The 27,565-nt window shown below is 37.4% G+C and overlaps 6 protein-coding genes across 7 annotated transcripts; 3 read left to right on the plus strand and 3 right to left on the minus strand.

Moving 5' to 3' along the window:
- The first annotated feature begins 288 nt into the window (after window positions 1-288).
- On the plus strand, window positions 289-3,198 carry NLaz (Neural Lazarillo). Its single transcript, XM_030382991.2, has 6 exons — window positions 289-447; window positions 541-658; window positions 1,678-1,808; window positions 1,867-1,946; window positions 2,465-2,563; window positions 2,774-3,198. The coding sequence occupies exons 1-6, from the start codon at window positions 431-433 to the stop codon at window positions 2,995-2,997; spliced, it is 669 nt and encodes a 222-aa protein (XP_030238851.1). The 5' UTR covers window positions 289-430; the 3' UTR covers window positions 2,998-3,198.
- Window positions 3,199-3,626: 428 nt separating this feature from the next.
- On the plus strand, window positions 3,627-4,569 carry LOC115562160 (uncharacterized). Of its 2 annotated transcripts, none has more exons than XM_030382996.2 (5): window positions 3,627-3,724; window positions 3,776-4,018; window positions 4,081-4,160; window positions 4,223-4,321; window positions 4,384-4,569. In XM_030382996.2, the coding sequence occupies exons 1-5, from the start codon at window positions 3,702-3,704 to the stop codon at window positions 4,521-4,523; spliced, it is 585 nt and encodes a 194-aa protein (XP_030238856.1). In that variant the 5' UTR covers window positions 3,627-3,701; the 3' UTR covers window positions 4,524-4,569. The 2 variants fall into 2 exon arrangements, with proteins under 2 accessions (XP_030238856.1, XP_089113998.1); XM_089257872.1 differs by having other exon boundaries at window positions 3,643-3,724; window positions 3,779-4,018.
- Window positions 4,570-12,400: 7,831 nt separating this feature from the next.
- Window positions 12,401-13,375, plus strand: LOC115562156 (putative pseudouridine-5'-phosphatase). The gene is made up of 2 exons (XM_030382990.2): window positions 12,401-12,602; window positions 12,665-13,375. Exons 1-2 carry the CDS (start codon window positions 12,530-12,532, stop codon window positions 13,312-13,314), a joined length of 723 nt encoding a protein of 240 aa, XP_030238850.1. The 5' UTR covers window positions 12,401-12,529; the 3' UTR covers window positions 13,315-13,375.
- A 1,588-nt stretch (window positions 13,376-14,963) lies between these two features.
- LOC108657965 (putative pseudouridine-5'-phosphatase) lies at window positions 14,964-16,220 on the minus strand. Its single transcript, XM_018110627.3, has 2 exons — window positions 15,918-16,220; window positions 14,964-15,852 (listed from the first exon to the last, which is right to left on the minus strand). Exons 1-2 carry the CDS (start codon window positions 16,066-16,068, stop codon window positions 15,104-15,106), a joined length of 900 nt encoding a protein of 299 aa, XP_017966116.1. The 5' UTR covers window positions 16,069-16,220; the 3' UTR covers window positions 14,964-15,103.
- Window positions 16,221-25,838: 9,618 nt separating this feature from the next.
- On the minus strand, window positions 25,839-26,658 carry LOC115562158 (dynein light chain 1, cytoplasmic). Its single transcript, XM_030382993.2, has 2 exons — window positions 26,470-26,658; window positions 25,839-26,409 (listed from the first exon to the last, which is right to left on the minus strand). Exon 2 carries the CDS (start codon window positions 26,371-26,373, stop codon window positions 26,104-26,106), a length of 270 nt encoding a protein of 89 aa, XP_030238853.1. The 5' UTR covers window positions 26,374-26,409; window positions 26,470-26,658; the 3' UTR covers window positions 25,839-26,103.
- A 101-nt stretch (window positions 26,659-26,759) lies between these two features.
- On the minus strand, window positions 26,760-27,562 carry LOC115562159 (dynein light chain 1, cytoplasmic). The gene is made up of 2 exons (XM_030382995.2): window positions 27,391-27,562; window positions 26,760-27,325 (listed from the first exon to the last, which is right to left on the minus strand). The coding sequence occupies exon 2, from the start codon at window positions 27,295-27,297 to the stop codon at window positions 27,028-27,030; it is 270 nt and encodes an 89-aa protein (XP_030238855.1). The 5' UTR covers window positions 27,298-27,325; window positions 27,391-27,562; the 3' UTR covers window positions 26,760-27,027.
- Window positions 27,563-27,565: the final 3 nt, after the last annotated feature.

The following is a 27,565-nucleotide window of genomic DNA, read 5'->3' on the forward strand; positions in this document are numbered from 1 at the left end:
ATTCAATGCATAATGCCGCTGGCGATAAGGCGAGTAAAAGCGTCGCGTGCTGCCAAGTGAAATGCAAGCAGAGCATCGACAGCTCCCACCTGTTGCCCCGCAGCGCAGCAGAGCGAGCTTTGAGCCCTTCCGCTTGGATCGTCAGAATTTCACTTTTCATTTGTTTACAACAAAGCAGCGCCGGCGCAAAAAGTGGCAAAAAGCTTCGCAAAGTCGCAGAGGCCAACAATCAGCAACAGAACAAAACAAAAAAAAAATCTAAAAGCTTTGAAAGATGAATCTATAAATGATGCACTGCAGCCGCATGAATTTTTAGTGTTCAACGAACGAGCTAACAGAGAATACAACCAGCTGCAAATAATCTGAGCTACTGCTCTAATATAAATATACTAGAATATATAATTTAATTAAACAAGTGTTTTCAGTTACAATGCTGAAGTCAATCAGGTAAATAGGCATCTATATATATATATATAAGATTATATAGAATCTACATACATTCCCTTCCGCTAACTCATCACCTGTAATTCATGATTACAGTTCGTCATATTGGCTGCTGGCCTTTGTGGCCATCAGTGCAGTCCTGGTGACAGCACAGGTACCCTTCCCTGGCCAGTGTCCAGAGGTTAACATACCGGAAGAGTTTGACTTGGAAGCGGTAAGTGACTCACACGCATACACACACACACACACACATACATACTTACGCACACGTGCCTCTGTTAAGCACTTGAACACTTGAAACTATCTTGAATTTAATAAATTGTAACGCTTTTCAATCGCGCTTCAATTAATTATGCAAAAGCCAATTATCAAGTTGGCATTCTAGTACTTTCTGTGTCTGCTTATCATCCAATTACATTCCATGGAATATTGTTGTTATTCGACTTGATAAGTCACTGTGATTCCATGTTTACGTTTCTTGGTTATCTATTGAATAACTTTTTAATTAAAATTTTCGTTAATTGATATCGATTGACTTACAGCAAGATATGAAATTGATGAAAGCAGTAAAATAGCAGTGAAAATAATTAATAATAGTTGAAGTAAAATGAAAATATTATTTAGCATATTATCTAGCACAAATGAATAATAATGAGAATAATGAATAATCAGAAGTAATATTATATTAATTTTAATAAATATTTTTTGCTTATGTTTTTTTATTGATTGCTGTCATGAAAAAATTTGTAATTATAATAATAATAATAATTATATTTTGTTCTTCACAATTATGAGCATAGTATTATCATTATTATTAATTTTTGTTTAGAAAGATTTATTCATATAAAATATAGTTAAACACAAAAGATATTCAAAACTTTAATTGATTGGAGTAATAAAAAAGTCAACTCCAATAAATATAAATAATACCGATAGGGGGTATTATCAAATTTCACATTAATATTATCTAAAAGCTAACTAAAATAAGTCTAAATAAAATCAGACTTAAGTCTTTAAGCCCCTTTGTCAACAAACAAGAACTGTTTGATAACCCAAATTTCAAGAGAAAACCATATGCCGCTTATCAACAAATTATAATAGATTAGATAGATAGTTTTGACAAATGAGTTTTAAATCCATTATAAAGGTTCTGGAACAATTCATGATATAATAACGCTTCAGATAGCAACAAAAACAGCTGATTCATTCGACTTGTTTTCAATTGTCTTTCAGTACATGGGGGTCTGGTATGAGTACGCAAAGTATCCGTTTCTCTTTGAGATAGGCAAGAAATGTATTTACGCACGCTACGAGATTGCCGATAACAACACAGTGTCTGTTCTGAATGCTGCTATCAATAGATTGTGAGTATTAAAGATTGTACATAGATAAAGAGCTCTATCTGAATTCTTGCATCTGTAGAACCGGAAGCCCATCGAATGTGACTGGCACAGCCCGGGTAATTGCACCGGGTCAGCTGGCTGTCGTCTTCTCCAAGAATCGTAAGTTCTATCAAATTTGTATCTGTATCTGTATCTGTATCTGTATCTGTATCTGTATCTGTATCTGTATCTGTATCTGTATCTGTATCTGTATCTGTATCTGTATCTGTATCTGTATCTGTATCTGTATCTGTATCTGTATCTGTATCTGTATCTGTATCTGTATCTGTATCTGTATCTGTATCTGTATCTGTATCTGTATCTGTATCTGTATCTGTATCTGTATCTGTGTCTGTATTTGTATCTGTATCTGTATCTGTATCTGTATCTGTATCTGTATCTGTATCTGTATCTGTATCTGTATCTGTATCTGTATCTGTATCTGTATCTGTATCTGTATCTGTATCTGTATCTGTATCTGTATCTGTATCTGTATCTGTATCTGTATCTGTATCTGTATCTGTATCTGTATCTGTATCTGTATCTGTATCTGTATCTGTATCTTTATTTCTATATGTATTTATTCATCTTTCTATATTTGTATATAAATCTGCTATTTTGGTATCTCTACATTCCAGAGGAAGCTAATAGGGCGAACTATCAGGTGTTGGGCACCGATTATGAATCGTTTGCCGTTGTCTATAGCTGCAGCAGTCTGACTCCGTTTGCCCATTTGAGTAAGTATGCGGAAGCCCAACGGCTTAGGCCAAATTTGGCGCTGCACGTCCCGCCTTGGCTTTGGCTAATTTGGCATGCAAAACAGACGAATCAGTTATTGCATTTGGCATAATTATGTTAATGCAGCTGCATAATTAACTGGCCAATGGTCAACGAGGGACGCATTGCTGAACACGTTAATTACAATCATGCTCATTTGCTCATTGCAGAAATCGTCTGGATATTGACGCGCCAGCGCGAGCCCACCAAGGAGACCATCGAGACAGCGTACAAGGTGCTGGACGATAATAAGATCAGTCGCGCTGTCCTCATCAAGACCCACCAGAAGCACTGCCCCCAACTGGAGGGCAATGGCACCGAGGTGGCCTCCACTCAGCTCCTGGACGAAGACTTTGTCAGCAATGCGCTGCCAAAGGCCATCGAGACAGCATGAGAGTGGCTAAGGCGCTTCAATGAGCGTCTTTTCGATATATTCATGAACTTCTTAAACGATTAGCTAACAGTACGAATATAGTATATTCCTAACATATACTCAAACAACTATATATGCATGATTTAAAAAAAAAAAAAACAAATGTTAATTAATATGCACAAAACTTATAATTAATTAATAACTTTAATTATTTAAATGTTTGATTAGCAGCTCCTTTACGAATGTTCATAATATATTGTAAATACGTTCTTTAAAAAATAAGAAAAACAGAATGAAATGTTATAAATGTTTAAAAACTGTTCACATAAAATAAATGCAAAATAAAAAAAAAAAAAATAATAAATAAATAAAAATAAATATTTATACATATAATTTTAAGTTTCCTATTATTGTATCTTTTAATTTTATTTAGATTTAATTTAACTCTTGGTTTTTAAAAATTGTTGATGTGTAGACAAAAGCATCTATAAATTGTTTAAAATATTTTTTTTAACATATTTTATAATTTAATTTTTTATTGATATCGATTTTCATTCTTTTTGAGATGAATTTTTCAGTTTGGATCCACAGAACCAGGTATTATTATTTAGCTATACCGAATCGATACTTCAAGCAATAGAGCATATCAAATTCGATTTTAAGAAAAGTCTCGTATTTATATTGCTTTCCGTCAATTCGCATTGAACAGTTGTGTCTCAGCAAACATGTTGAATCAAGTGCTTTACATGTATGTAAATACTCGTATCAGTGTAATATATATTTATAATTATATGTTCAGCAGCTCGGTGATATTGATGCTCTCGCTTGGCAGTCATGCACTGCCCGTGAAGGTCTCAAAGGGAGCGTGCCCGAAGAACATGACTGCCGTTGGAGACTTGAATATGAAAAAGTATGTCGGCATATGGTATCCACAGCTTACGTATCCATTATATCTTAAAGCAATGCCCAAATGTGTTAAGTATAATGTCACAAAGAGCACAGGCAATAAATATTTAATTCGAAGATCGGATATCGACAGCAAGTAAGTGAGCCTCAATCGAGCTGTACTGTAAGGATAGTTAAATGTTTTAATCCTAAATGTAGAAGTGGCAAGGTGCGTCGGCGATCTACATTGATACTGAGAGTGGATCGAAAGGGAGGCAAATACACAATAAAAACGAATAGTAAAGCCCTTAGATAGAAAATGCAAAAACAAAGAGTAACTCATGAGAATATGTTTCTTTAGAGTCACCACACGGCTTCAATATATTTGTGCTGGACACGGACTATAAAACCTATTCAATTCAGTACGGGTGCATAGAACTGGGAGGCATCATAAATATAGGTAAGCGTGGGCTTGTTCGCTTATTGGTGGAAATAGAAACCTGAACGGCTTGTGGATTCCAGTATATGTTATCATAATGACACGCGACCGATTTCCGAGCTCCGAAGTGATTCAGAGGACTCAAAAATTGGCCAAACTCTCTGGAATTGATCAGAAAACTATGGTACCCATTTTACAGAATGGCTGCCCGATCGATGTGTAACAGATATTGGGCCAAAAATGCATCATTAAATACCCTTAACAAAAGATTCAAGCTTGTTTCTGTTCAAGTCTTATTGAAGTAAAACGTCTGACTTTCTTATCAATTAGCTAAAGTCACGCTTAAACATCTCTGGAGAATTAATTAGGTAAAGCGAATCAGCACTGTCCGACATATGACATATATAGTATGGCATAATGGAAAGCTAAAGCGAAGCATTTTGGTATAAAGGTGGACAGTAAATAAGGTGTTGTGTAGTGCGCTAGTTCAAACGGGGCAAATATTATTATATTATATTTTTATTAAATATTATTATATTAAATTTTTTGTTAGTTATTATTATAGCATTTCTTGTTTATCACTGTTAAACAAAAAAAAAAAAAAAAAAATATATATATATATATATATATATATATATATATATATATATATATATATGCATATTTCATAAAAATTTAAATTTTCAATATTTACATATTTACATACATACATATTTTTTATTTCCTCAATTATACATATAAATAAAAAATATAAATAAATATATAAATAAATAATAAAATAAATAAAAAAACAAGTAAGAAAGCTCTAGTCGAGACTGCTCGACTACGAGATCCCCTGAACCCTGCAAGCAACAGATATTTCAATAATAATTAGCAAACACACACGCACACACACACGCATCCATTAAAATACACGCACAGACACACGCATACAAACAAACACACGCACACACATACACATACAAACAAACACACGCATACACACACACACACTCACATATACAGGCGATTGCGCTTGGGTTGCGCTGCAGTGTTGGCAATATTTGGAAAACTTATTTGTTGAATAATCTCATTTCTAGACGTACGATCGTAATGAAACTTTCACAAAGTAATCATGATGTTTAAATGTATGTGTATACCGAAGCACAGGTTTCTAGTATTTGATATACGACTTTTACAAAGATGAGGATGAGGGGGTGGATTTAGAGGAGGGGGGTAAATTTTAACAAAAACCGAAATTGTATAAAATACTTCTTAATATATATTTAAAATTTGGACACTCTAGCTATAATGATGTAGGAGATATAATTTTTTAACTGACTTTCGATAAGGTTTTTTATCGATAAAAAAATATCGGAATGAGTTATCGTTTTTTAGTGATAAACTCGATATGCGCGCGATATATATGGACATTTTAAAAAAAAGTTGAAGTCTCTAGCTCTTATATCTTCTGAGATCGACGCGTTCATACATACGGACAGACGGACAGACGGACGGACGGACGGACGGACGGACGGACGGACGGACGGACGGACGGACGGACGGACGGACGGACAGACAGACGGACAGGGCCAAATCGACTCAGCTTGTCGCCCTGATCAAGAATATATATACTTTGTGGGGTCTGCCACGCCTCCTTCTGCCTGTTACATACATTTCAACAAAACCATTATACCCTGATTTCCCATTTTCAATGGGTTCAGGGTATAAAAAGTGAAATAGAGGTATGTAAAAAAGAATTGCAGATTATGCCTTTTTGCTTTATTTACAATATTTAATAAGAAAAGTAGAAGAGATAAAAATAAAAACAGTTTTTTTTTTAATGTATATACATACATATATTTTTTTATTTTTTTAGTTATTTTTTTTTTATAATTACAATAAGAAAATATATATATGTATATGTATTTTTTATTTTTTTTTCTAATTTGTTTAAAATTTCATCATAGCATTTTGTAAGAAACCAAATTTCAGAGCTCGTGACGCATCGAACTTTGCGTTAACTTCCACGACCTGACCCGACTCAACAGCAAAGCTTTTTTGCTTTAAAATTTTAATGACCAATAATGAGCGCAGCTGAGACTTAACTGCGTCTATTGAAACATGAAGTTCAGAACTGGTTTACTATACAAATTTTCTTCTTCTTCTTTTTCGCAATGAAGCAGATTAAGTGAGTTCTGTGAGCATTAGCAAAGCAGAACTAAAACTGGTTTTTATTTGCAGTTTTTAGTACAGCTTGGCTGGAAGACAATTGGAATATTATGATTTAAGGTAGAAATAATTGAAATTATGAGTAATAGAAATATATACAGCTTAAATAAAGAAGATTTACAGATGACCAAATCTTTCCCTTACAGCAAGAGCAAACTAAGCCAAGCTAAACAAAAATAGAATTTGGTTTTTGGTTTCGCCAAGGTATTGAGTGGAGCGACATGCTAAGCTGTTTATTTGCCTTGGCTTGTTTTTTATTATTTGTAGTATGTGCGGTAAATAAAACAAATGTTGAACAACATAAACAAACATAAATCAGTAACCGCAACAGCCATGACCGGAATAGATAACTCCCCCACTCCCACTCTCCCGTTCTCCCGTTCTCTAGCTCCCGTTCCAGTTCGGTTCGAGTCGAAAAGGACAATTGCAAAATTAAACAGCAAAAAGGCAAAGAGAATCGTCCTTGCCTAGAGTGGCATAACAAAAACCCAAGCGCCCAATGGGGAAATTTTATGGTACAGCGATTTTAGAATTTTATACTATATGCATTCATCTCTATTTTATTTTTTTTGTATTTTCTGTTTGTTTTTTGTTCTTTGAGCTTGTAGTCGCCTTACCGCGACTGCACGGCTTGCCAGCGCGTCGCAGACTGAGACCAAGAGTCAGAGCCCCAGCCAGCGCCAGTCTGAGACCCAGACCCAGACAGAGATGGAGATAGCGAATGGTAGAGGGACCAAAACTACTCGCTGTGCATACAAAATTTATTTTGTAAACAAAGTAAATGCCATTACAAACAAATTGGACTTTGTGCCATGCTTTTTGTACTTTGTTGCGGGACTCTTGCATTTTTGGCCCAGGCTCGAGCTGCTGCCACCGCTGGGAAATCGCTCAACTGCGCCTCGGGGGCGCCCATGAGTCGACTCTTCACTTCACATCCTTGCTCTGCTCTCTGCTCTCTGCTCTCTGCTCCATCTGCTTGGCTGTGCGTGATGCCTTGCCAGGGATATGTGACCGGCCCTGCGTCCGGCCGACATCTGAGACCTCGATGAGCGATAGATAGTCTGCGGTCAGACAATATTTATTGAGTGCAAAAAACACTCAGCATTCAATGTGCGTGCTGCCCGGAGCTAAAGTCAAATGAGGGCGCCCTTATGACAAGGATTAAATGCCATATGTGAACAGCTTTATTGGAGACTAACTGCAGGCTCATATAGATATCATGCTGGATATTCTATTATGTAGGAAAATATGAAACGCTAAGCTGAAAATTAGATATGCTGGGATACGAAGAGAGAAGTTGTTGACGAAATAGAAATTTATTAAGAGTGCCAGGACAAGAGAAAATATATTGAGAATGTTGCAAAGGGAAGTCTTAAGAGGGAAATGAGGTAGCATATAAAAGGAAGACAGCCGACTAGACTAGACTAGATAGACATTGAAACTCAGTGCCAGTGACTACTATATATATGTAAAGAGTAAGTCGAGCGAACGCCGTAAAAACTTTTCGCTTATCAGCAGCGATGTGAGAAGAGAAATTGAAGTGAATCAAAGGAGAAACTTATGCCATACAAAGGGAAATTGAGGAGACAAATGCGGTAACTTTAATATGAATTATAGTCTAATTGATAAGGAAGCTAGCTGGAGAAGAGATAAGAAAAATACAGTCAGACGTTAGAAAAAGTTGTGATTGGAAAAACTAACCTCTCATAAAATATAATAAAATAAAGTATGTAACATAAAATTAAAACTAACCCTTTATTAAGCTAAGCTCTCAAAAAATATATATCAAAATAAAATACGTAACATAAAATGACGTTTAAAAATAAATTAAACGCTTACGAAATTTTTTATTATAAATAATTTGCAAACATATATCTGGAAAATGTTGTGATCTAATATTCAACTCTTACATTATGGCCAAGAAGCTGCAGAAGTATTTAGCAATTGATATAAATAGTAAAAAATGTGAGTATACAATATTTTTATAATTTACCGAATAATATATATGTTTATATATTGAGGAAGCCAACAGCAAGAGCTGAGATAGTAAAACAGTCAAGAATTTGATATACTTACAAGATGCCTCACAGCAGTGCCTTAGGATATACAATGTCTAGAATTTTCTCTTGCCCATCGCTAACAAAACTTCCTTATAAACTCCTCTGGTAGTAATCAAAAGTTTCCGTTCCATAAAGTAGACTCACTAAAATCTAGAAGTCAATCTCATCGACTCTGGCAAGCTTCAGCAACTGCAGCCTATGTCGGCGAGCTTATTTGCCCCCGAAAGCGAATATCTTTCCATTTGATTTCACCTCCAGCCAGCAACTGCAGTCGAGGCCGCCTGGCCACGCTGGCAGTGCTGTTCTTTGAGTTTTATTAGCTTTTATTGGCGCACTGTGCGCTGAATGAGAGTGCTCGGACTTGCTGCAGTCAAAACCATTGACCGTTAAGCATTAATGTCCTGTGGCAGCCAAATCGAATCGAACTTTTACGTGTCTGCATATTTTATGGAGGCGACTAGTCGAACTTTAATTGGAACAATACCAATAAATGCCAAATGCAGAGCGAGCCAAAAGTTTGATGTGCATTGACCGGGATTTAGCAGCGAGCAAAGCGAACTCAACTCGAGGGAGACACCAACACACACACACGCAGCTACACCTGCACACACACACATAGATAGAGTTAGAGGATAGCCGCAGTAACCACAAGGATAACAACGGCTTTTAGCCGTTTTCCCGCTGCAAGTTGCGGTTGCGGCCAACGGCCAACGGCCAGTGGCCAGCTGCCAGCGGCTAGCCGTAGACAACGAATCCAGTTAACAATTCAATGAACGCAATTACAAGCGACCAAGCAGTAAAGCGACCTGACTGCATGGCCGCCACACACGTCGCCTCACCGCCCCCTGCCCATCGACCGTCGCCCGTTGCCCGTTGCCGGGACACCGATTAGAGACGCGCTCAAATTAAACGTTTACAACATATTGTTGCTGGCTAGCCAGCCGTTTACACACACACACACACACACAACGCCCCAGCCCCACCCACAGCCGCAGTCACAGTCGCAGCCCCAAAAATCGCTGCCCAAATGGCTGGCTGCATAATTTATGCGCACAATTCGTCGCCGCATCCAAATGCCCCAAATGTCTGCCGCCCATTTGTTGGCCCTTTGTTTTTATTTTTGCGGCAACAGCTGACGCTGCGCTTCCGATTAATTAAAGCCATTTTATTGACTACCCGGCGCTGCTTTTTGCTGCATGCTGCTTGCTGCCGGCTGCTTGCTGCTCTTCACTGCGGTTTTTGGTCGCGTGTTTTGACCAAAATACGCGCAAATTATTTCGCGGTTAGCCTTTAAGCCGACAAATATTTATGCTAGAATACCCTGTAATTGTATTAGTTGAGTGATGATATGTGGAGATTATAGAGCAAGTGATTAAAGTTGTTAGAGCATGATTATTGCCTCAGATAGTTTAGAAAGTAGTGAGAGTGAGAGGGAAAGAGAGAGAAAGAGAGATAGAAAGAGAAAAAGACAGCAAAGCTTTTATGGAGTAGATTCTATAGAGTAGATTCATATGTAGAATGCGTGGAGCATTAGGTATACATTGTATATTGAATGTACAGAGAGTATTGAGCATATAGAGTAGGAAAAGTGTATAGAAGATCTAGAATATAGAGTATCTAGAATATATCTAGGGCTTGGGGTTTTTACATTTTTGAGAGTATTTCGACTATTCATAGTATTTATAGTCCCTAGAATACTAGAGTGTAATATATAGAGTATTTAGAAAACAAAGGTAATTTCGAGTAAAATTGCTTAAAGTGCTTAAAGTATTTAGAATACTTACAGTATTTTTTTAGTATTTGGTGTATTTATAGTATATCTATTATTTAAAAAAATTCAGAAATATAAGGTGTTAAGTATATTTAAACTAATACAAAATAAAGTAGACCAAATAGAATAATAAAAGTATATACCAAATTTAGTATTTTGAGTATTTATGGTATATAGAGCATTTAAAGTATCTATGTAGACCATATAGATTTTTTCAGAAATAAATAAAATATATAGGGTACACAATTTATTACATATATAGTCTTACTATAGTTATTAGAGCTATAAGAGATCTTAGAGCATATAGAGTATTAAGAGTATAATTCAAATTTGTAGTATTTAGAGTATTTATAGTGTATATAGCATACAAATAATATAGAGAAATTGGAGCATGTAAAATACTAGAGTATTTTGAGCCTTAACTATTTCAAAAGTATTCATATTATGTTATATAAAATTTTTAATTCAGTCAATCTATTGAGCAGATAGAGTAGACATAATAAAATAATTATTTTCAAACACCAGATTACATTGAAGTTGGCTGGCAGCAAAAATTTATAACTTGAGCTTGCAGCTGAAATTAGAGCACATTGAAGTTGTCTTTCAGTATTTGAGTAATTAGAGTACTTACTGTAGGCTCAATCGAAAATATTTTTATAATGTATAAACAATATTTATGTATACATATATTGATTTCAATCCCGCACAGATACATACATATGCATATATACTCGTCGCATCGATACAACTAATAAAAGTTGAGTTTGCATTGGGAAGTTGGCAGTTTTGGGAATTGGGAGCCACGTTGCTGCCACATGTCGCGCGGCTCGTGCTGCTCGACGGAGTCAAGTAGGGCTTTCAACGTGCGGCACGTGCTGTCTATGACGAAGTTTGTCGCTGCCACAGCGCCTGGTGGCGCACGCCTGCCAACTGCTTAATCAATTACGCAACTTTGCAACAACATGCGACAGGCTGCAGCTGACAGCCGAACTGAACGCGCCCACACTCGACGCTCGACGGGGCCAGAGCCGCCCACAGCTTAGGCTAAGGCTAAGACTAAGACTGGCGCTGGGCATAAAAAGGCAGCCGAATCGACAGCTGCACCAGCGAGCACCTTCCACTTGCCACAGCTGCGCCAGCAACTTGCAACTTGGCAAACTATTTGAAGTTGCAAGTCGCAAATAGTTTAATTAAAATGCATGTGGAGCATTTTCTTTTCAACATTTCCAACTTACGGCGCCTAATGAAATTAACGTGATCTTTCAGCAGCAGCTGCCAAGAGGGCAAACGACTTCCATTGCCACATAACACTGTTAAGTGCATTATAATATGAGTTGGGATTTACCTATTTTATACTATGGAAACTATTTTAACACATATAAGATGAAGAATTTGAGGTTATTCAAATTTGAATTTCTATTAATCTCCATTCCAATATTTGTGAAAATATTTAACTTACATTTACACAAGAATTATATTTAATATAAGCATTATTTGATTTTAATGTAAAAAAAAATTATCTTGAATATTTTATAAAATATCTAAGTATAATAAATATTATTTAGAAATAAAAATAAAAATAGGCAAACATATTTTTCCACATTATTAAATTCACTAAAAATCATCTTAAATAAACTTAAATTATCTTGTATATTATTACTAAAAATTATCAATATTATTTCAATTTAATTTACTAAAAATAATAATAAATTACTTAATTTAAATGCACCAAAATTTATCCTAGATTTTTTTCAAATACGTATAATTATTGTAATTTAATTTGAATGCACTCAACGTAAATAAATTACAGAAAAATGTTGTATATTAATTAAATAATTTTTTTTCATTATTTATAATATACTATTAAATAATATTTACAATTTTTTAAATATTAGTATTTTATTTTTTATATTATTCACTAAATTTAAAAAAAATTTAATTTAATTTAATTATTTTTTATAAATAATAAAGAAGTGTACAAAAAAAAAAATTGAGAGGCAAAAATAATCACAGAGAGGAAACAAAAACAATGTAGTTTTTCTAACAGACAAAATATGTCACTCTAAAAAAAAACAGTCAGAAAATAAACACAAAAAAAATAGTGAAAAATTTAATGTAATTTTTTTTTTTTTTTTTTGGAATATGTTTTAGGCCAAGTCAGCGCGTAACGAGCAGAAGAAGTGCCAAATGTCGGCGACCGAGCAGCCATGTTTCAGGCGCGTGACGCATTGCATATTCGACAACGATGGCACAGTCATGGGTAGGTCAACTGCTCAGCTGCCCGTGCCTCATCTCCATGACCTCCGCCTGCCTCCCTTTCAGATACGGAAAGCATCTATACGACCGCAATACAGAACGTGCTGACGCCCTACGGCAAGACCTATACGTATGAGATGAAAATGCGTATGACGGGCCTCGCAGCCATGGTGGCCAGTGTATTGATGGTAAAGGAGTACAATTTGCCAATTTCGCCAGAGCAGTATCTGGCTAGATTTCGTGCCGAGCTGCATTGCCTGATTTCGGATGTGAAGCTAAAGCCGGGCGCCAAAGATCTGCTGCTGCATCTGTTCGAGTACCGCGTGCCCATGGCCATGGCAACGTCGGGCTATCGAGACACCTTCTGCCTGAAGGCACGGCCGCACTGCGACCTGATGCCCGTCTTCCATCACATCGTCTGCGGCGATGATCCCGAGCTGAAGGAGAGTAAACCGCATCCGGACATCTTTCTGCTGGCGGCGTCACGCTTCAAGCCAGCACCACCGCCCGAGTGCTGTCTGGTGTTCGAGGACTCGGCGCAGGGCAAGGATGCGGGCGTCGCGGCGGGCATGCAAGTGGTAATGATACCCGACGAACGCCTGCCCCTCGAGCAGACCATCGGCGCCACGCTGGTGCTCAAGTCCATGGCAGACTTCCAGCCGGAGCTGTTCGGCCTGCCTGCCTACGATTATGCGGAAAAGTTCACGTTTGGCTAGCGCTTGGCATTTTCTATTCTTGCTCAAAATTCGCAAAGTATTTTATTTCAGTCATGGAATAAGTATATAACAAAATCTCTTTTAATTTTTCGAAAAGTGAAATCTAATTTTTCAAAATTTCGAAAAATTTTCAAAATTTAGCTTGGCTTTATTTTATAAAAATCATCTTTAATTTTTATTGCCATCATCAAAATTTTGTGTCAATAAAACATATGTACATAATTCCAAATATAAAATGGTTTTATTTAAGTTAGCTAAAGTTTCTTCTTATATACAAAATAATATTTCTTTCTCTAATAAAAATTTTTTCTTTATTTTATCTTAATTATATAATTTCCCTTCAATTTTAGTTGCAATTGGTAAATTTGCCTTGTCGCAAACTTTTCTCAAATAAAGATATGAAAAACTTGAACTTTAAAGCATATACATATATATATTTTTTACTCCTTTCTTTAGCTGTGCTTGAGTGCTTCCTGTGGCGCGCTCGTTCATTAGGCAAAAGCGGAAGTGGGGCGCAAATGCTAAAAAAAATAATGATTCGAAAATAAAAAGCAAACTTGCCGTCGCCGTCGCCGTTGCAGTTGTTAAAAGGTTTATTCACTTTACGTTTATGCGCGGCATAGAGACAGAGAAAGAGAGAGAGAGAGAACTTGAGATTGAACTGGAGTTGGAGCTGGAGCTGGAGCTAGAGCTGAGGCTGAAGGCTCGAGGCGGTGCTGAGGACTGGCCTGCCAGCTGTTCGACAGTCTGGTTAGAACATTAAGTAATTATAAGTTGAGACAGACGTTTCTATTCTTGTTGTTGTTGTTGTTGTGGAGGCAAAAGTTGCTAGTCCCAAGTTGTGCTACAGCTGCTCGAGCTAGAGCTCCACATATACACGGCGTATGCGTAATATGCTGAATAATTAAATTGTCAACAATTGACTTTTGGCAGACGCACAGACAGACAGACGGACTGAGAGTCGGACACTCATTAAAATATTATATTTGCCTAAGCAATTAATTTTGATTTATCGTTTTGAAATTTAAGCCTTAATTTGGGCAAAAGACGAAGCTGAAGCTTTTGCCCAGTGCTGGAATTTCTACCTCCCAAAGAGACTTGTCCGAGATGATAATAATACTAATATGTTGCAGGCAATTGACTGAGATATTCTTAGAAGTTTGACATTGTCTTCACTAGCTAATTATGTATGATAGCAATTATTGTGGCAATAGCAACTAAAGGAAGATTTGTCATTTGTCTTATTTAGGTAGTTTTATTAGCTGCTTACGTTTTGTGTATTGCTTTATAGGCTCAATATAATATAGAGTTGCTTCCTTAAAAATTAAAATTTATTTTTTGAATTACGAATATGTTTTACTGAATTAAATTTAATTATTAACTTGCATTGAAACGGACCAAATTTTATGAGTCTATTAAATACATTTGCCTTTAATTTATAAGCTTAAAAAAATAAAATAAAATGTATGTTAAACAAATTTTTCTTTTATGGATATACTTAAAACACTTTTATTTTATTATTATACACTTTATCAAATTATAATATAATTTAATATAAATTTTTTACGATTTACCTTTCTCAGATTTTGTAATCATAATTTAGTGGATAGTCAGGCAATTTTCACTCAGTAAATATTTCCAGTTGAATGTTTCAGAAATGCACCAGAAATTTAATTGTAATTTTTCCCTAAAAACCTATAAAACATTCTATTTATATATATATGCAAATGTATATATTTATGTATGTATCTGTGGTATATATGTATGCACATGTATATATACAAAACACTTAAGCTTCCGCTGGTGGCTCCTCGTCGTTGTCCTCAACCGCCTCCCCGTCGTTCTGATCGCCCTCGTCCTCTTCCTCTTCCGCCTCCTCGCTCTCTCCACCAGACATAATTGCTGGCTGCTCGGGCATCGGCTCCAGGTAGGGCATGCCAAATTCCACGGGATCGAACTCGAGATATGTTTCGAGTCGCTGCGTTGCCAGCTCCGACCAGCAGCAAGGCAGCTCCGGGTCGGGCAGCATAATCACCTTCAAGCGCGCGTCCCGGGCAGCCTGCACCCCCTTGGGCGTGCCGTCGAAGGCCAGGCAGCACTCGACGCAGGGCGGATCGCAGAGCAGGCGCATGGCTATCAAATAGCAATCCGGCTCCGGCTTGGGCCGGTTGTACTCATCGGCGCAGAGCACCTGATCGAACTGGCTGAAGAACTCCTCCCTGCCGCGTATCTTCTTGCAAAAGATCTCCCTCTTGCTGGACGTGATCAGGGCCAGGCCAATGCAATTGGCATGCAGGTGGTTGACCAGACGCTCCACGCCGTCGATTAGCGGCGGATTGCCAATCAGCTCGCACGTGTGCTCGTTCAGCTGCACCAGGAAGTTCTCCCAGGGTATGGGCAGCCTGCACTTGCGGCAGATCAGCTCGGCCATCTCCTGCGTCTCCATGGCAGCGCTGCGCATGATCAGCGCCTCCGGCAGCGTTTTATTATAGCTAGCCAGGAGCTCACGGCAGGCGCGCTGATAGATCTGACGGGTATCTAAGGGCGATACGAGTAGGCTGTAGAATCTATTCCGCATGCCATGCCACGGCGCATTCGCCTACCGAACACTGCACTCTCCAGGTCGAATATGCAGTAGGCGGTGCAGGGCCTGCAGCACTCGGGCGGGCAGCAGAGGCAGGGATTGCAGCACGGCGGACAGCAGCGCAGGCAACGCTCGGGAGTTGCCTTAATGCGCGCCTTTGGCTCACACATGGTCGGGGTCCGAAACTAAGCACAATTTAACTGCGAAATGACCTAAAGGGGGCCAAAAGATTACAAAGTACAGCAGCTGCCGAAGCAAACCAAATTTTGGGAGAATTTTTTATGTTTTCTGAAACAAATCAAAATACGTAAAAATGTATTAAATTTTTTTTTTGAAGTGACAGTAGTATAAAATAGTAAAAGAAAGAGAGAGGGAGAGAAAAATAGAGGGAATAAAAACTAATAACAACAATCCTGAATATACATATCTGGTAAAAAAAAAAAACAAATTTATTAAAGAAAATCGATATTTATCGATAATAATCGATACAAAAAATACAAACTTAATCAACTCCTGCATATGGTATACAGGAATATATATAATTTGAAGTCTATTTTCTTGTACTTTACAAGATCGTTTCGATCATACGCTTCGACAGATTGAAAGACGATTGACAGGAGATCAGATACATAGCTCTCTTTTAATTGTAAATCATAATGGATATAGATGATTAAAGCTGACATAGACGAGAACTTTCATCAGCAATATACTATCAAAGCTATCATAGAAAGTATTCTCTTGGCCATGTAAACCATGAATTCCCATGCGCTTCTCTATCTCTATAATTGCATGTCGTTAAGCTAGCATAGAAAGTATTTGTAGTACCTCAACTCATACACCTTTAGCTTTTATTCAAATGTATTCAATTGGCACATAATATGGGCAACTGCCTAATTAAAGTTTTTGTTTAATCAGCGCTTTAGCTCTGCTACCATTAATTGGGCGTGGATCCCTTTGCGCATTTAGTTTACAATATGCTCTCAAAAATTAAGCTGTTCCAATTTGGGCGTACGAAATGCGTTTGTGTAATGTAAATAGTACTCGAGGAGTGAGCCTAAATGAATGTAAATGTGAATGCGAATGTGAATGGGAATGTAAATGGGAATGGGAATGTGAATGGCAATGGGAATGGGAGAGAGGCAATGGTAGTGCTACTGGTAGTGGTAGTGGTAGTGGTAGAGGTTGTGGTAGCGACAACGACGGGATTAACATGTGTCGACGACGACGCTGAAAAGCTTTCATAGTCCTTTGCCGCATTCCACTAAATTAATGTTAAAATGCAAGGACCCAGCCGGATAAAGCAGCTCGGAATGGATGGCAAGGGTGGAGCGGGGCGGGAGGGGCGGTCGGCAGGGCAATACGAACAGTTTGAATGGGCGTCAGCTGCGCGGGGTCAGCAGCCATACAGTCGGCAATATCCTTGTTTTGTTTGTGTGTACTGTGTCCTGTTATAAAGCATTAATCAAGCATACCTGCTGGGCAGAGTGAGCGGGACAGCAGTATTGCTAGAAAGGGAGAGGGCACAGAGAGCGAGAGGGCGAGGGTGTGGGGGTTGGCTGTGGCTTTGGCCTTTGCTTGTTTGCGGTGGCGACAACGAGACACACACACACACACACGCACACGCACACACAGGGACACTAAATTGGCGCTCATTATGATGGGCCTGCACACACACAGACAGAGGCTCATGTGTGTGTGCACCCCTGCAATTTTCCGGCTAAATGGCATACATTAATTAACGGGGACTTGGCCCTTGGTAGCAGCATTCATTTGGCCAACAGCTCACGAAAAGATTAATGGTGCGCTATTAATGTGTAATGACAAATGTTAGTGCAGCCTCTCTCTCCCTCGCTCTCCCACTCTCTGCTCTCTCTCGCTCTCTCTCACACACACGCCCTCTGTTTCAGCTCTGATTTAGCTGATATCACCTGAACGTATTTCCATTTGGATCAAGTGATTGAAATAAATATTTAATGAAAGTGCGCACAAGTGTTGCAACATCAACAACAATAACAACAACAACAGCAGCGACAGCAAACGCGAGCTCTAAATTTTCATAAACAATTCAGCAGCACGTGCCAGCGGCCAGAAATGAGCAACAACAAGGCCAGCCTTATGCTGCGGGTACACAGAATGTGTCGCACACATTACAGGAAACCAAAGCAATGCAAAAAAAAAAAAAATAAAAAAAATAAAAATTATTAATTAATAAATAAAAATAAAAAATATAAAGATACAAAATAAAAAATTAATAAATATATATAAATTTAAAAAAAAATGTAACAAAAATATTTACAAAAAAATTCTATATTACATTGGTTTAAAAATCATATTCACTACCTTAAATATTTATTACTTTAAAATGGTCTTAGGGTTAAACAGAATATTGTAGAACATAAAAATATTTTTTTTATTTTATTTTAAAAAATACATTTAATTAATATTAAAATGTAAGAATTTTTTGAAAAATGCAAAATCTGTGTATTGATGTTTTTAAATAAAAAATGTAAATTCGTATTATTATTTTAATTTATTTTTTAAAGATATAATGCCGAAGTAAAAGCTAAAACTATAATTGTATAGCCTAAGAAAGTACTGAAACTTAGTACAATATTACTACCCCAGCCCGCCAGCTATACCTTATTCACAGCCAAATATGGTCAGTAATACTATTGAAACTATGAAAAACAGAAGGTGCTAAGAATGGGAATAAGAATTGTTTGACATTCAAGAGTCATATAAGGTTTTCTGGAAACAAGCAAATGAAAATTTTGATAAATTTACTAAATAAAGCTACAAACGAAATGGATTTTAAAATATAACAAACGTCAAATTTGTGTGACTTTAAATTCTAAATTAGGGGACACCAACGGAGCTAAGCGAGAGAGAAGAGAGTCAAGGAAAATCGATAAACAAATAGATGCTGCTATACAAAAGCATTTTGAAACATTTGGTTCTTACATTCAATGACAACTGTAAACAGGCAGCCGTAGCCGGAACTACCCCGCGATAGAGCAAACAAGGGCACAAATGCGACAAACGGCAAGTGGAGCAACGTCAAGCGTCAAAGTGACAACAACAGACATTAGGAGACGCACATGAGCAACTGAGATGAGATGGCGTTAGGCATGTCACTCGACAGCCAGTGAGAGAGAGAGAGAGAGAGAGAGAGAGAGATAGACAAAGAAAGATAGGGGGTGGGAGAGGGAGAGGAACACGCGACTATGGGGCAGTTGTGGCCAACAAGTAAATAAATGACAAACTAAAGCCAAATTAAGTAAATAAAATTGTTGACGCTGTCAGGCGCATAAACTGACGCTGACATGCCCTCGTGACAGTCAGACATCAGGCCAAGCAGCCAGCTAGGCAGTAGCTGGTAGCTGACAGGACATGTAATCGTGTGTCCTGCACAGGAGCTGCTGCTGCTGCTGCTGCTGCTATTCCTGGCCTAGTGCACCCACCCGATGTCAGCTGAAGTGACAAGCGGCGCACTGACAGCAAATAGTTGACTGCATTCACACAACAGCACAACTGTTCTGCCATATCGTTACGCCTCGATGTTGTGTCTAATGCAAACACGTCCGGCAAACAAAATATTGCGACTGGCATCTATAGCCCATACCTGCGCATATATCGAAACTATTTGATATGTATGTCAATTTTATATGTTATTCTATTATATACTGGATTTTACAACAGTATTATTCATACGACCTGCGAATAGGAAAAGCTGTTGCCCTCTCTAATAGTGCATAACAGTTTTCTTATTTCTTGTTTTTGTATATGAATCTAAGAGCTATTTACTTTAAACTCATTCATATATGTATATAAGCTCTTTATATGAGGTCATAGTATATTAAATATCTATAAAATTAAAATTACTTTATTTTCATCTCTTTATTTCCCTCAGCTACTTAGTCTTTCTCGCTCTCTAGTGACCGCAATCGCGGTCTCTCTCTGCCTCTTTGTATTTATATTATACCCGTCTCTATTTATTTTATTATTTCAGCTAAACCTCTCTCCTCTCCTCTCCCCTGTACCTCTATATATTCGTATATATGTCTCTCTAAGTCTGTGTCTCTCTACGTCTCCCTCGTCATATCTCTATCTCTGTCTACCTCTCTCTCACACTCGCTCTCTATCGTTCTATCTTTCTAGCTCTCTATCTCTCTCTCTATCTCTCTCTCTTATTACTACCTAGAGCCTTATATGTACATATATTCATTTTTGCATCTATCTCTCTCTCTCTCTCTCTCTCTCACTCTCTGCCTGTATCTCTCTCTCTTTCTTTAGAAGATGAAAAGTTCGGTTAATTGTTATATCGTTTGCCAAGCTAACATTATTATCACGTTTTATTAGTCGTTATTAATTTATTTTAGAATTAAATTGAAGATATATATCTCTCTTTTTCTCTCTCGCTCTCTCTCTCTCCCGCTCTCTCTCTCTCTCTCTCTCTCTCTCTCTCTCTTTCTCTGGATTGCCTCATATAATACAGAATATGCTCAGACCTTCGGCAAACTTTAAAATCCTCATTTCTCTTTGAATGAAAAGGAGCGTTAACCTCAGCCTAGACAATCAAAGGCAGAGCCTCTATGTTACGACTGTTTGCACAATGGGCAGACAAACGCTGACATGTGTCAAAACGAAAGGCGCACAATTTATCAAAAGAAACAATAAAACAAACCAAAATGTAAAAAGTAACAAAAACATGGCAAAAGAGAGAGAGAGATAGAGAGAGGGAGGGTCGCAGCCCGTAGCCCGATAGCTAAATACCCTGTCAGAGGTATGCGATGTAATACATAATAGATATATCATTTGAAATGTGAATTTTTGCGAGCGCATCATCAATCTCTATTCCATTGAGTGGAAACTGGAGCACTGTAAGCAAACACAGTTGATATGCCCGATATCAATGCCAAAGCTGAGAATCAACAATGGAGCATTGGACAATTGTTTAAAGCGAGACATGAAAAGTAAAGTTGACAGACAAAACTAAAACCAAAACCAAATCCGAGTCCAAGTCCGAGTTCGAGTCAAGGCAGGACAAGGCAACACCAACAATGGTCAGGAACAATAAAGAATGAGAAAGAGAGAGAGACAGAGAGAGGAAGAGCGATAGGGAGTGAGAGAGATGGCCAAGGGCTAGATATTCCCAAATTCACACGAGACAGATTCTTATATGTAGTGAAGGATATCAAATGAAAAATTGACGCCCACTCGGCCCCTCCCCACTCTCAGTTGGATTTGCGGCTTTGCGGGGAGGCTGTTGGATCCCAGCACTTGGCTCCATTTATCACGCCCAAAAGTGAGGCACTGCAAGTTTCCGACTCAGTTGAGAAGAATACCCCCCAAAAGAATACCCTCTGACTGCCTGTCAGAGCTCGCTCGGTCCGGCGATTATTATGCTTTATGTGTGCGATAATCTAGTGCATTTCTACATGAGCATAGCATGACAATGGCAGGGGCTACCCTTACTTTTTTTCAACTTTTTTCCAACGGTTGTCAGCTACATGTGAAAACACGAATTTAATCGAATTATGGGTTAGCATTATAACAAATTTGAAAGCAGGAAATCTAAAATTTTATTAAAATTTCGTAAAGTTCTAAAGGTAATTTATTTTTAATTATATTTAGAGCAGAGTTTATTATTAAATGATTTTCTAAAAATAATATAAAATCATAAAAAATCATATATAAATATATAAATTATTTTAAAATATTTATAAAAATAATATACATTGTATGTAAAACTTATAGTTTTTTTGTAGAGTTATCTTAAAGATATTAAAAAAAAAAAAAAAAATTTTCGGAGAATATTTTGTTCCAAAAACTGTAGTAAAATAAAATAAAACATGATTTACATATACAAAAAAAATAAAAATATATATATATATATATTTATTTATTTTTACCGATTTTTATAGTAAGATGTATAACGTATTTATATTTTTAGGAATTCTTTTTTTTTTAGAAAAATTACTATTTAAAATTAATATTTTTAAAGAATTTGTTTTTAAGATAAATTACTTTATAAAATCAAAATTTGGTTGGGCTTTGCTTGCGCTGTATTTTCTCGCTACTTTCAGTTCTTAATTAAAAAACATATATTAATTAATAAATTACCACATAATTTAACTTAGTGTATTTAAGTTTCGTTCTCGACTCGTATTTCATTTCCTTTTTAGATTTATGTTAAATTGCGCAACAAATGAGAAATTTTCTTGTTTAGATTATTGCAATTTTTTGTAAGATGTTTTTTTCCCCCAGCTTGTGTGTGCATTATTTGCTGTGGCTCTTATTATTGTTTTGTTGTTTCTGCTCATTTCTGGTTTGGTTTGTGCCCTCAGCCTCAGCCTCTGTCTTGTTTATGTTTCATTAAGTTTTTTTTTCTCTGTTTTTTTGTCACTGCAAAAGTGTTGTTGCAGCTGCATTTGTGCCGCGCTGACTGATAAAACTGCTCACAGTGTTGACTTTGCCGCACGCCCCATCTGTGGTGACACGCCCACTTTTGCGACCCGCTTGGCTTTTGTTGTTTGCTACAGTTACAAATTAACAACAACAAAAATAATAATAATAATAATAGCAGCAGCAGAGGCAGCAGGAAACGGCAAAAAAGTTGACACATGTGTGTGTGCGTGTGTGTGTGTGTGTGTGTGCGTACATATGTGGTTGGCTGTTTGACTTTGGCTTTTCTAGCTTTTTGCCTGACCAAATGCAACAAAGTAAAATGCAATTACGCTCGTATCTATGGCACTTCCAATTGTTCCTCTCTTCTTGCACAGCACACATACATGTACATATGTGTGTGTGTATGTGTGTTTATTCAAGTCATGTTGTGTAATTTTATATTGAGGTCAGTGCTACTGACTGTAATTTATAAAAGTTCGCATTTTGTTTGACCCGCACACAGCGCAAAAAGACCAAAAGCAACACAGAAAAAAACCAACAAAAACAACAAACTTTCGGTTGCTCCTTTTGTGTGGGTCAGGGAAATTGGTCGAATTGCATGCGATTTCCCATATGCAAATGGAAAATGGAGAAATGGCAAAATGGCAAATGGGCCATCAAATATATCTCTTTAAATCAAGTTTTTCCCTTTTGTTTTATTTCCATTCGTATTTTAATCAAAAACCACTTTTCCCCCCTTCTCTTTTATTCATTTAGCTCGCAAAAAGCTTTTGCTAGTCACATTTATTTGCCGGCTTTGTATTCTAATTTTTCGGCCATCTATTATTCAAACTTTGCTAAAGTGTTAAATGTGTTCAATTAGAAAATGCATGTGTGCGAAATGAAAAGAACTTCAAGGTTTTTAATAAATTTCACGTATATACATTGGATTTTATTTTGTAGTATCATTTTTAAAATATATAAAAAAATATATAAATAATATAATAATATTGTATTATATATGTTCATATATATGGATATATGTATATAGAGATATGTTTAGTCTATCGTAATTACAGAAAATATTGTAAATTATAATATTACAAATATTTTATATTTCTTTTTATTTATTTTTATTTTTATTTATTTTATTTTTTTTAAATATACATCTTCACAAGCTATATAACTTATAAAAATCCTTTTTTTCGCCATTATTTTTAAATAAATTAAATTAAATGTTTTATAAAGAGCCGCCATACATGTAAATAATTAAACACATCCCAAAAATAATAAAAATTTGAATAAAAAAAAATTTTTTTTTAATTAAAAGTAAAAGTCCATAGTAAAAAATATTTTCTCATGATTGAAAAAAATAAAAATAAAATAATAAACTTATATAAAGCACAAAAAAATATTAAAATATTAAAAAAGAAAACTAAATATAATAAAAATTTACAAAACTTTCAAATTCTTTTGAGCATTCAGAGAATGTTTCGAGTATCGAACCAACGAGTCTCTTCAGTCGCACTCGCCACTCGCCGAACTGGAGAGTGTCAACTGCGCAGACTCAACAAACGGCGCTCTGGCGCTCATTCAGCTCGGGCAGAGCTAGTGGCAAGTGGCGCTGGCCTGAACAGCTGCCGGCCAAGTCACCTCAGACTGGGCGGCAGAGGAACGCAGGCGTTTGCTTAGCTGGGGTCAGAAGCTAAGCAGAATTGCTTGGGTCTCGCAGCAGCGTGGAAGGTCTGGCCGAGGTCGCAGCATTAAGTAAATGACGACTTCACCTGAACGTGGCCACGGTCTCTGTCTTTTGTTGCCACATGTATGCGTATATGTTTTAATGTTAGAACATAAAAAATTACCATAAATTGACAAACGTAAAAATATTAATAAAGCACGGTTGAGCACATAAACCTGATTGCGAGTCCATGTGCGTGCGTGGCACTTAAATTTTTATTGGCGCAAAGGATTTTGTTAAGCATGGAAAGCATTTCGAGGGCATGAAATATGCATGAGACGCTGTCTGTACCTGCGTACTGGACGGCAATTCAATTGCATTCGCATATCCCATTCAGCTGTCCAGCTGTCCACCTGTCCAGGCCAAAAGTCGGCGAGCCGTGAAAGCGGCTCAAAGGACAACATTTGCATCTGTTTGGCCCCGAGTATTTAAAACAAAAATTTACACACACACACACGGACACACACACACACACATGAACATTGCGGTCCAGCAACTTTATTAATAGTATTGTCATTGGGCTCTCTGCTTCTCGCATTCTGCGGCCTAGTACGTGCCCGAGCATAATTATGCACTCGTCGACATCCTTTTTCGAGGGCAACTGCCAAGGTCCGAAAACGAGAAAATACAATAATAAAACAACAACAAATTGCCAATCGGCGAGATAATAAAAGCACATAAATGCGAACAGCGTGCGCTGGCCAGCAGCAACAATATTTTAATTAACTTAATTAAGCCATTTTTATTTGCCACGGTCAGGTGTTAACGCTTGCACACACACACATGCACACATACATGCAGCATTGCACTGCATTGTTTGCGCTGTGGTGCTGCAGCTCCATACATAAAGCTTCATTCAGGACTCTGGATCAATGCTGCTTGCGATGAATAGAGCAGCATGCTCGACTAGCAGATACGCTGGTAAATCAGATATCATATATGGCTGGGTTCCCTGTAGTTTTGCTTCTAGTTGCGATAAGTGAGCTTCTTCCACGTATATTCCTTTCAAATTCGCTCAATACTTTAAGCTGCTCAAGATCCTTCAGTGACTCATCCTTCAGCAACAAGCAATGCTTAACGAGCTTATCGTCATTCGTGAGGTTTCAATAAATATAAAGTTGTACAGCTTTAATATCTATATAAAACAAGCAAGGGTGCTGTTCGGCGCAGCAGCTAATTTAATAGTTAAGCTAAGTTAATCTCTTGCCTTTGTCATTCTCATTCTCTGTTAATGCACTCATGCTCACAACTAAGCATAACACACATTCATATGTAAATTTCGGCTGCTCTGTTAATTGCTCACTCATACTTACTTCTATTCCTTAAACTCTGTACAAAAATAGTCTTCATTCGCGCAACATCTATAAATTTGTCACTCTCGCATCAAAATAACTTGCCTAAACAGCTACCACAGACTCGGTATTAAATTAATAAATAAAAAGCTAAATTAAATCGTATTGGCTTTTATTTGTGCCTTCGTAAATGATTGGAGCCAGCGTTGCCCAAAAAGCTCGGCAGCTTCAAATAGGTGCTATAATGGGCAGTGCCCGACTTAGACATAACTCCTGCGGAGAGCTGCTGTGACCATCAATTTCTATATGCCAATTATACAGAGCTAACACATAACCTCAGACTGACTTGGGTCGTCATTCTTTTCAAGAATATATATACTTAACGAAGTCCGTCTTCCATTATCCATTTTCGTAAAATACTTTACCTTGACTTCATATCTTCCATGGATTCAGGCTATACAAAATTTCGTCTTTATTGGCATAATTCCCATTTACAAAGACTCTACAAAAATAACTCAGACTATTGCTGATGTAGTTGATTTAATGCATATCGAAAGCTGAGTGAGTCATCATCATCGAATCATGTAAATTAAAGTGAAAGCATTCCCAGTGTTAGGTGAATTGATACGATATAGCGTTTGCCACTCCATAGATTCGTGTGTTGCGTTAAGTGTTGCAAGATAATGTCAAGAGTGTGTCATTTATAAGTATGTGTGTGTGTGTGTGTGTGCAGCTTCAATAACAATTAGGCAAGTGTAGAGTTATATTTTGACTGGCTCTGCACGGCTCTAGCCGCTCTTGAAGAGCAAGATGGCCACCTGACCCAAGTAGAAGTAGATGAAGTGGCGCGTCTCGTGGGTCACATAAGAACCAAAGTTGCGACCCACGATGCAGTGCCAGGTGGGGTTGTACTTCTTGTCGAACTCCTTCTTGATGTAGGCGGCAATGTCCTTCTCGATGTTGTACTTCTCCAGTGCCTGGGTAGCGCAGTCCACAGCGTCCTGCTGCATCTCCTCGCTCATATCCGCATTTTTGATGACTGCCTTGCGGTCGGACATCTTGGGGCTGTGCTATGCAATCGCCTTCAACAGTTTCTGTAAAAGAGCGCTGGCATTGAGCAACACCCACTCCTTCTTGTGAATAGACTGACTTACGTTGTGGTCGTTCTGACTGTGAAATATATCCAACGGACGCAGCTTTCCGATTTTGTTTTATCACAAATTTGTGCTGTTCAATAGGAATCTGGTATTGCTTTCAATTTGACTGATAAATCTAAGGTAAATGGAAATCGAGATTTCTGGAGATGTGAAAAGTTTTTCACAGATTGACAGCTAAACATGATTTTTGATATTTCCTCACGCAAGTGAACTAGGTGGCAACACTGGCCAAGCTCTTTGCCCATCAACATTTTTACAATAAATAAATAAATAAATTCATCTACGACTTCTTTCCCTTTCAACAAAAAATCCTTTATTATAATTTGAATTGAGTGTGAAATTGCACAGAAATTTATGGAATTTTGCTTTACAAAAAGACCATTTTTGGGAGAATTATGAATTGTAATTTAAACAGATATTTGTCATATGTTTGTGTTTGTCTCATCCAGAATGTATTTTATTTTATTCATTTTTTTTTCAGGTTAGTTTTGGGGCTCTCCTTCCGATCGAATGTGCGGAACGTCTCGGTGTGGTGTGAATGCCCCAATGTTGAGTCTAGCCGCTCTTGAAGAGCAAGATGGCCACCTGTCCCAAATAGAAGTAGATGAAGTGGCGTGTCTCATGGGTCACATAGGAGCCAAAGTTGCGGCCGACAATGCAGTGCCAGGTGGGGTTGTACTTCTTGTCGAACTCCTTCTTGATATAGGCAGCAATGTCCTTCTCAATGTTGTACTTCTCCAATGCCTGGGTGGCACAGTCGACCGAGTCCTGCTGCATCTCCTCGCTCATATCAGCATTCTTAATCACTGCCTTGCGATCTGACATCTTGAAGCCTTCCCTGCTTTTTGGTTATCTGCGAAAAAAAAAACTGCGAAATTTAAGTGGTACTATGCACACGGCGACGTCCGTTCAACAAACCTCGATTAGATCTCAAAATAGTAGAAATTTTGTGGTCACAAGATTTTTTCCTTAATTTTTACTTTTTTTTTTTTTTGTTGAAGTTTTCAAACCTTTTGATTATTTTAGTTTGAGTGAGAAGTCTCAAATGAAAATTCAACTCATCAGAAGCATGTAGAGCAGTTGTTACTGAACA

The sequence above is a fragment of the Drosophila navojoa genome, chromosome 3, assembly GCF_054131105.1.
Source record: "Drosophila navojoa isolate 15081-1374.11 chromosome 3, UAZ_NAV_1.0, whole genome shotgun sequence".
NCBI lineage: Eukaryota > Metazoa > Arthropoda > Insecta > Diptera > Drosophilidae > Drosophila > Drosophila navojoa.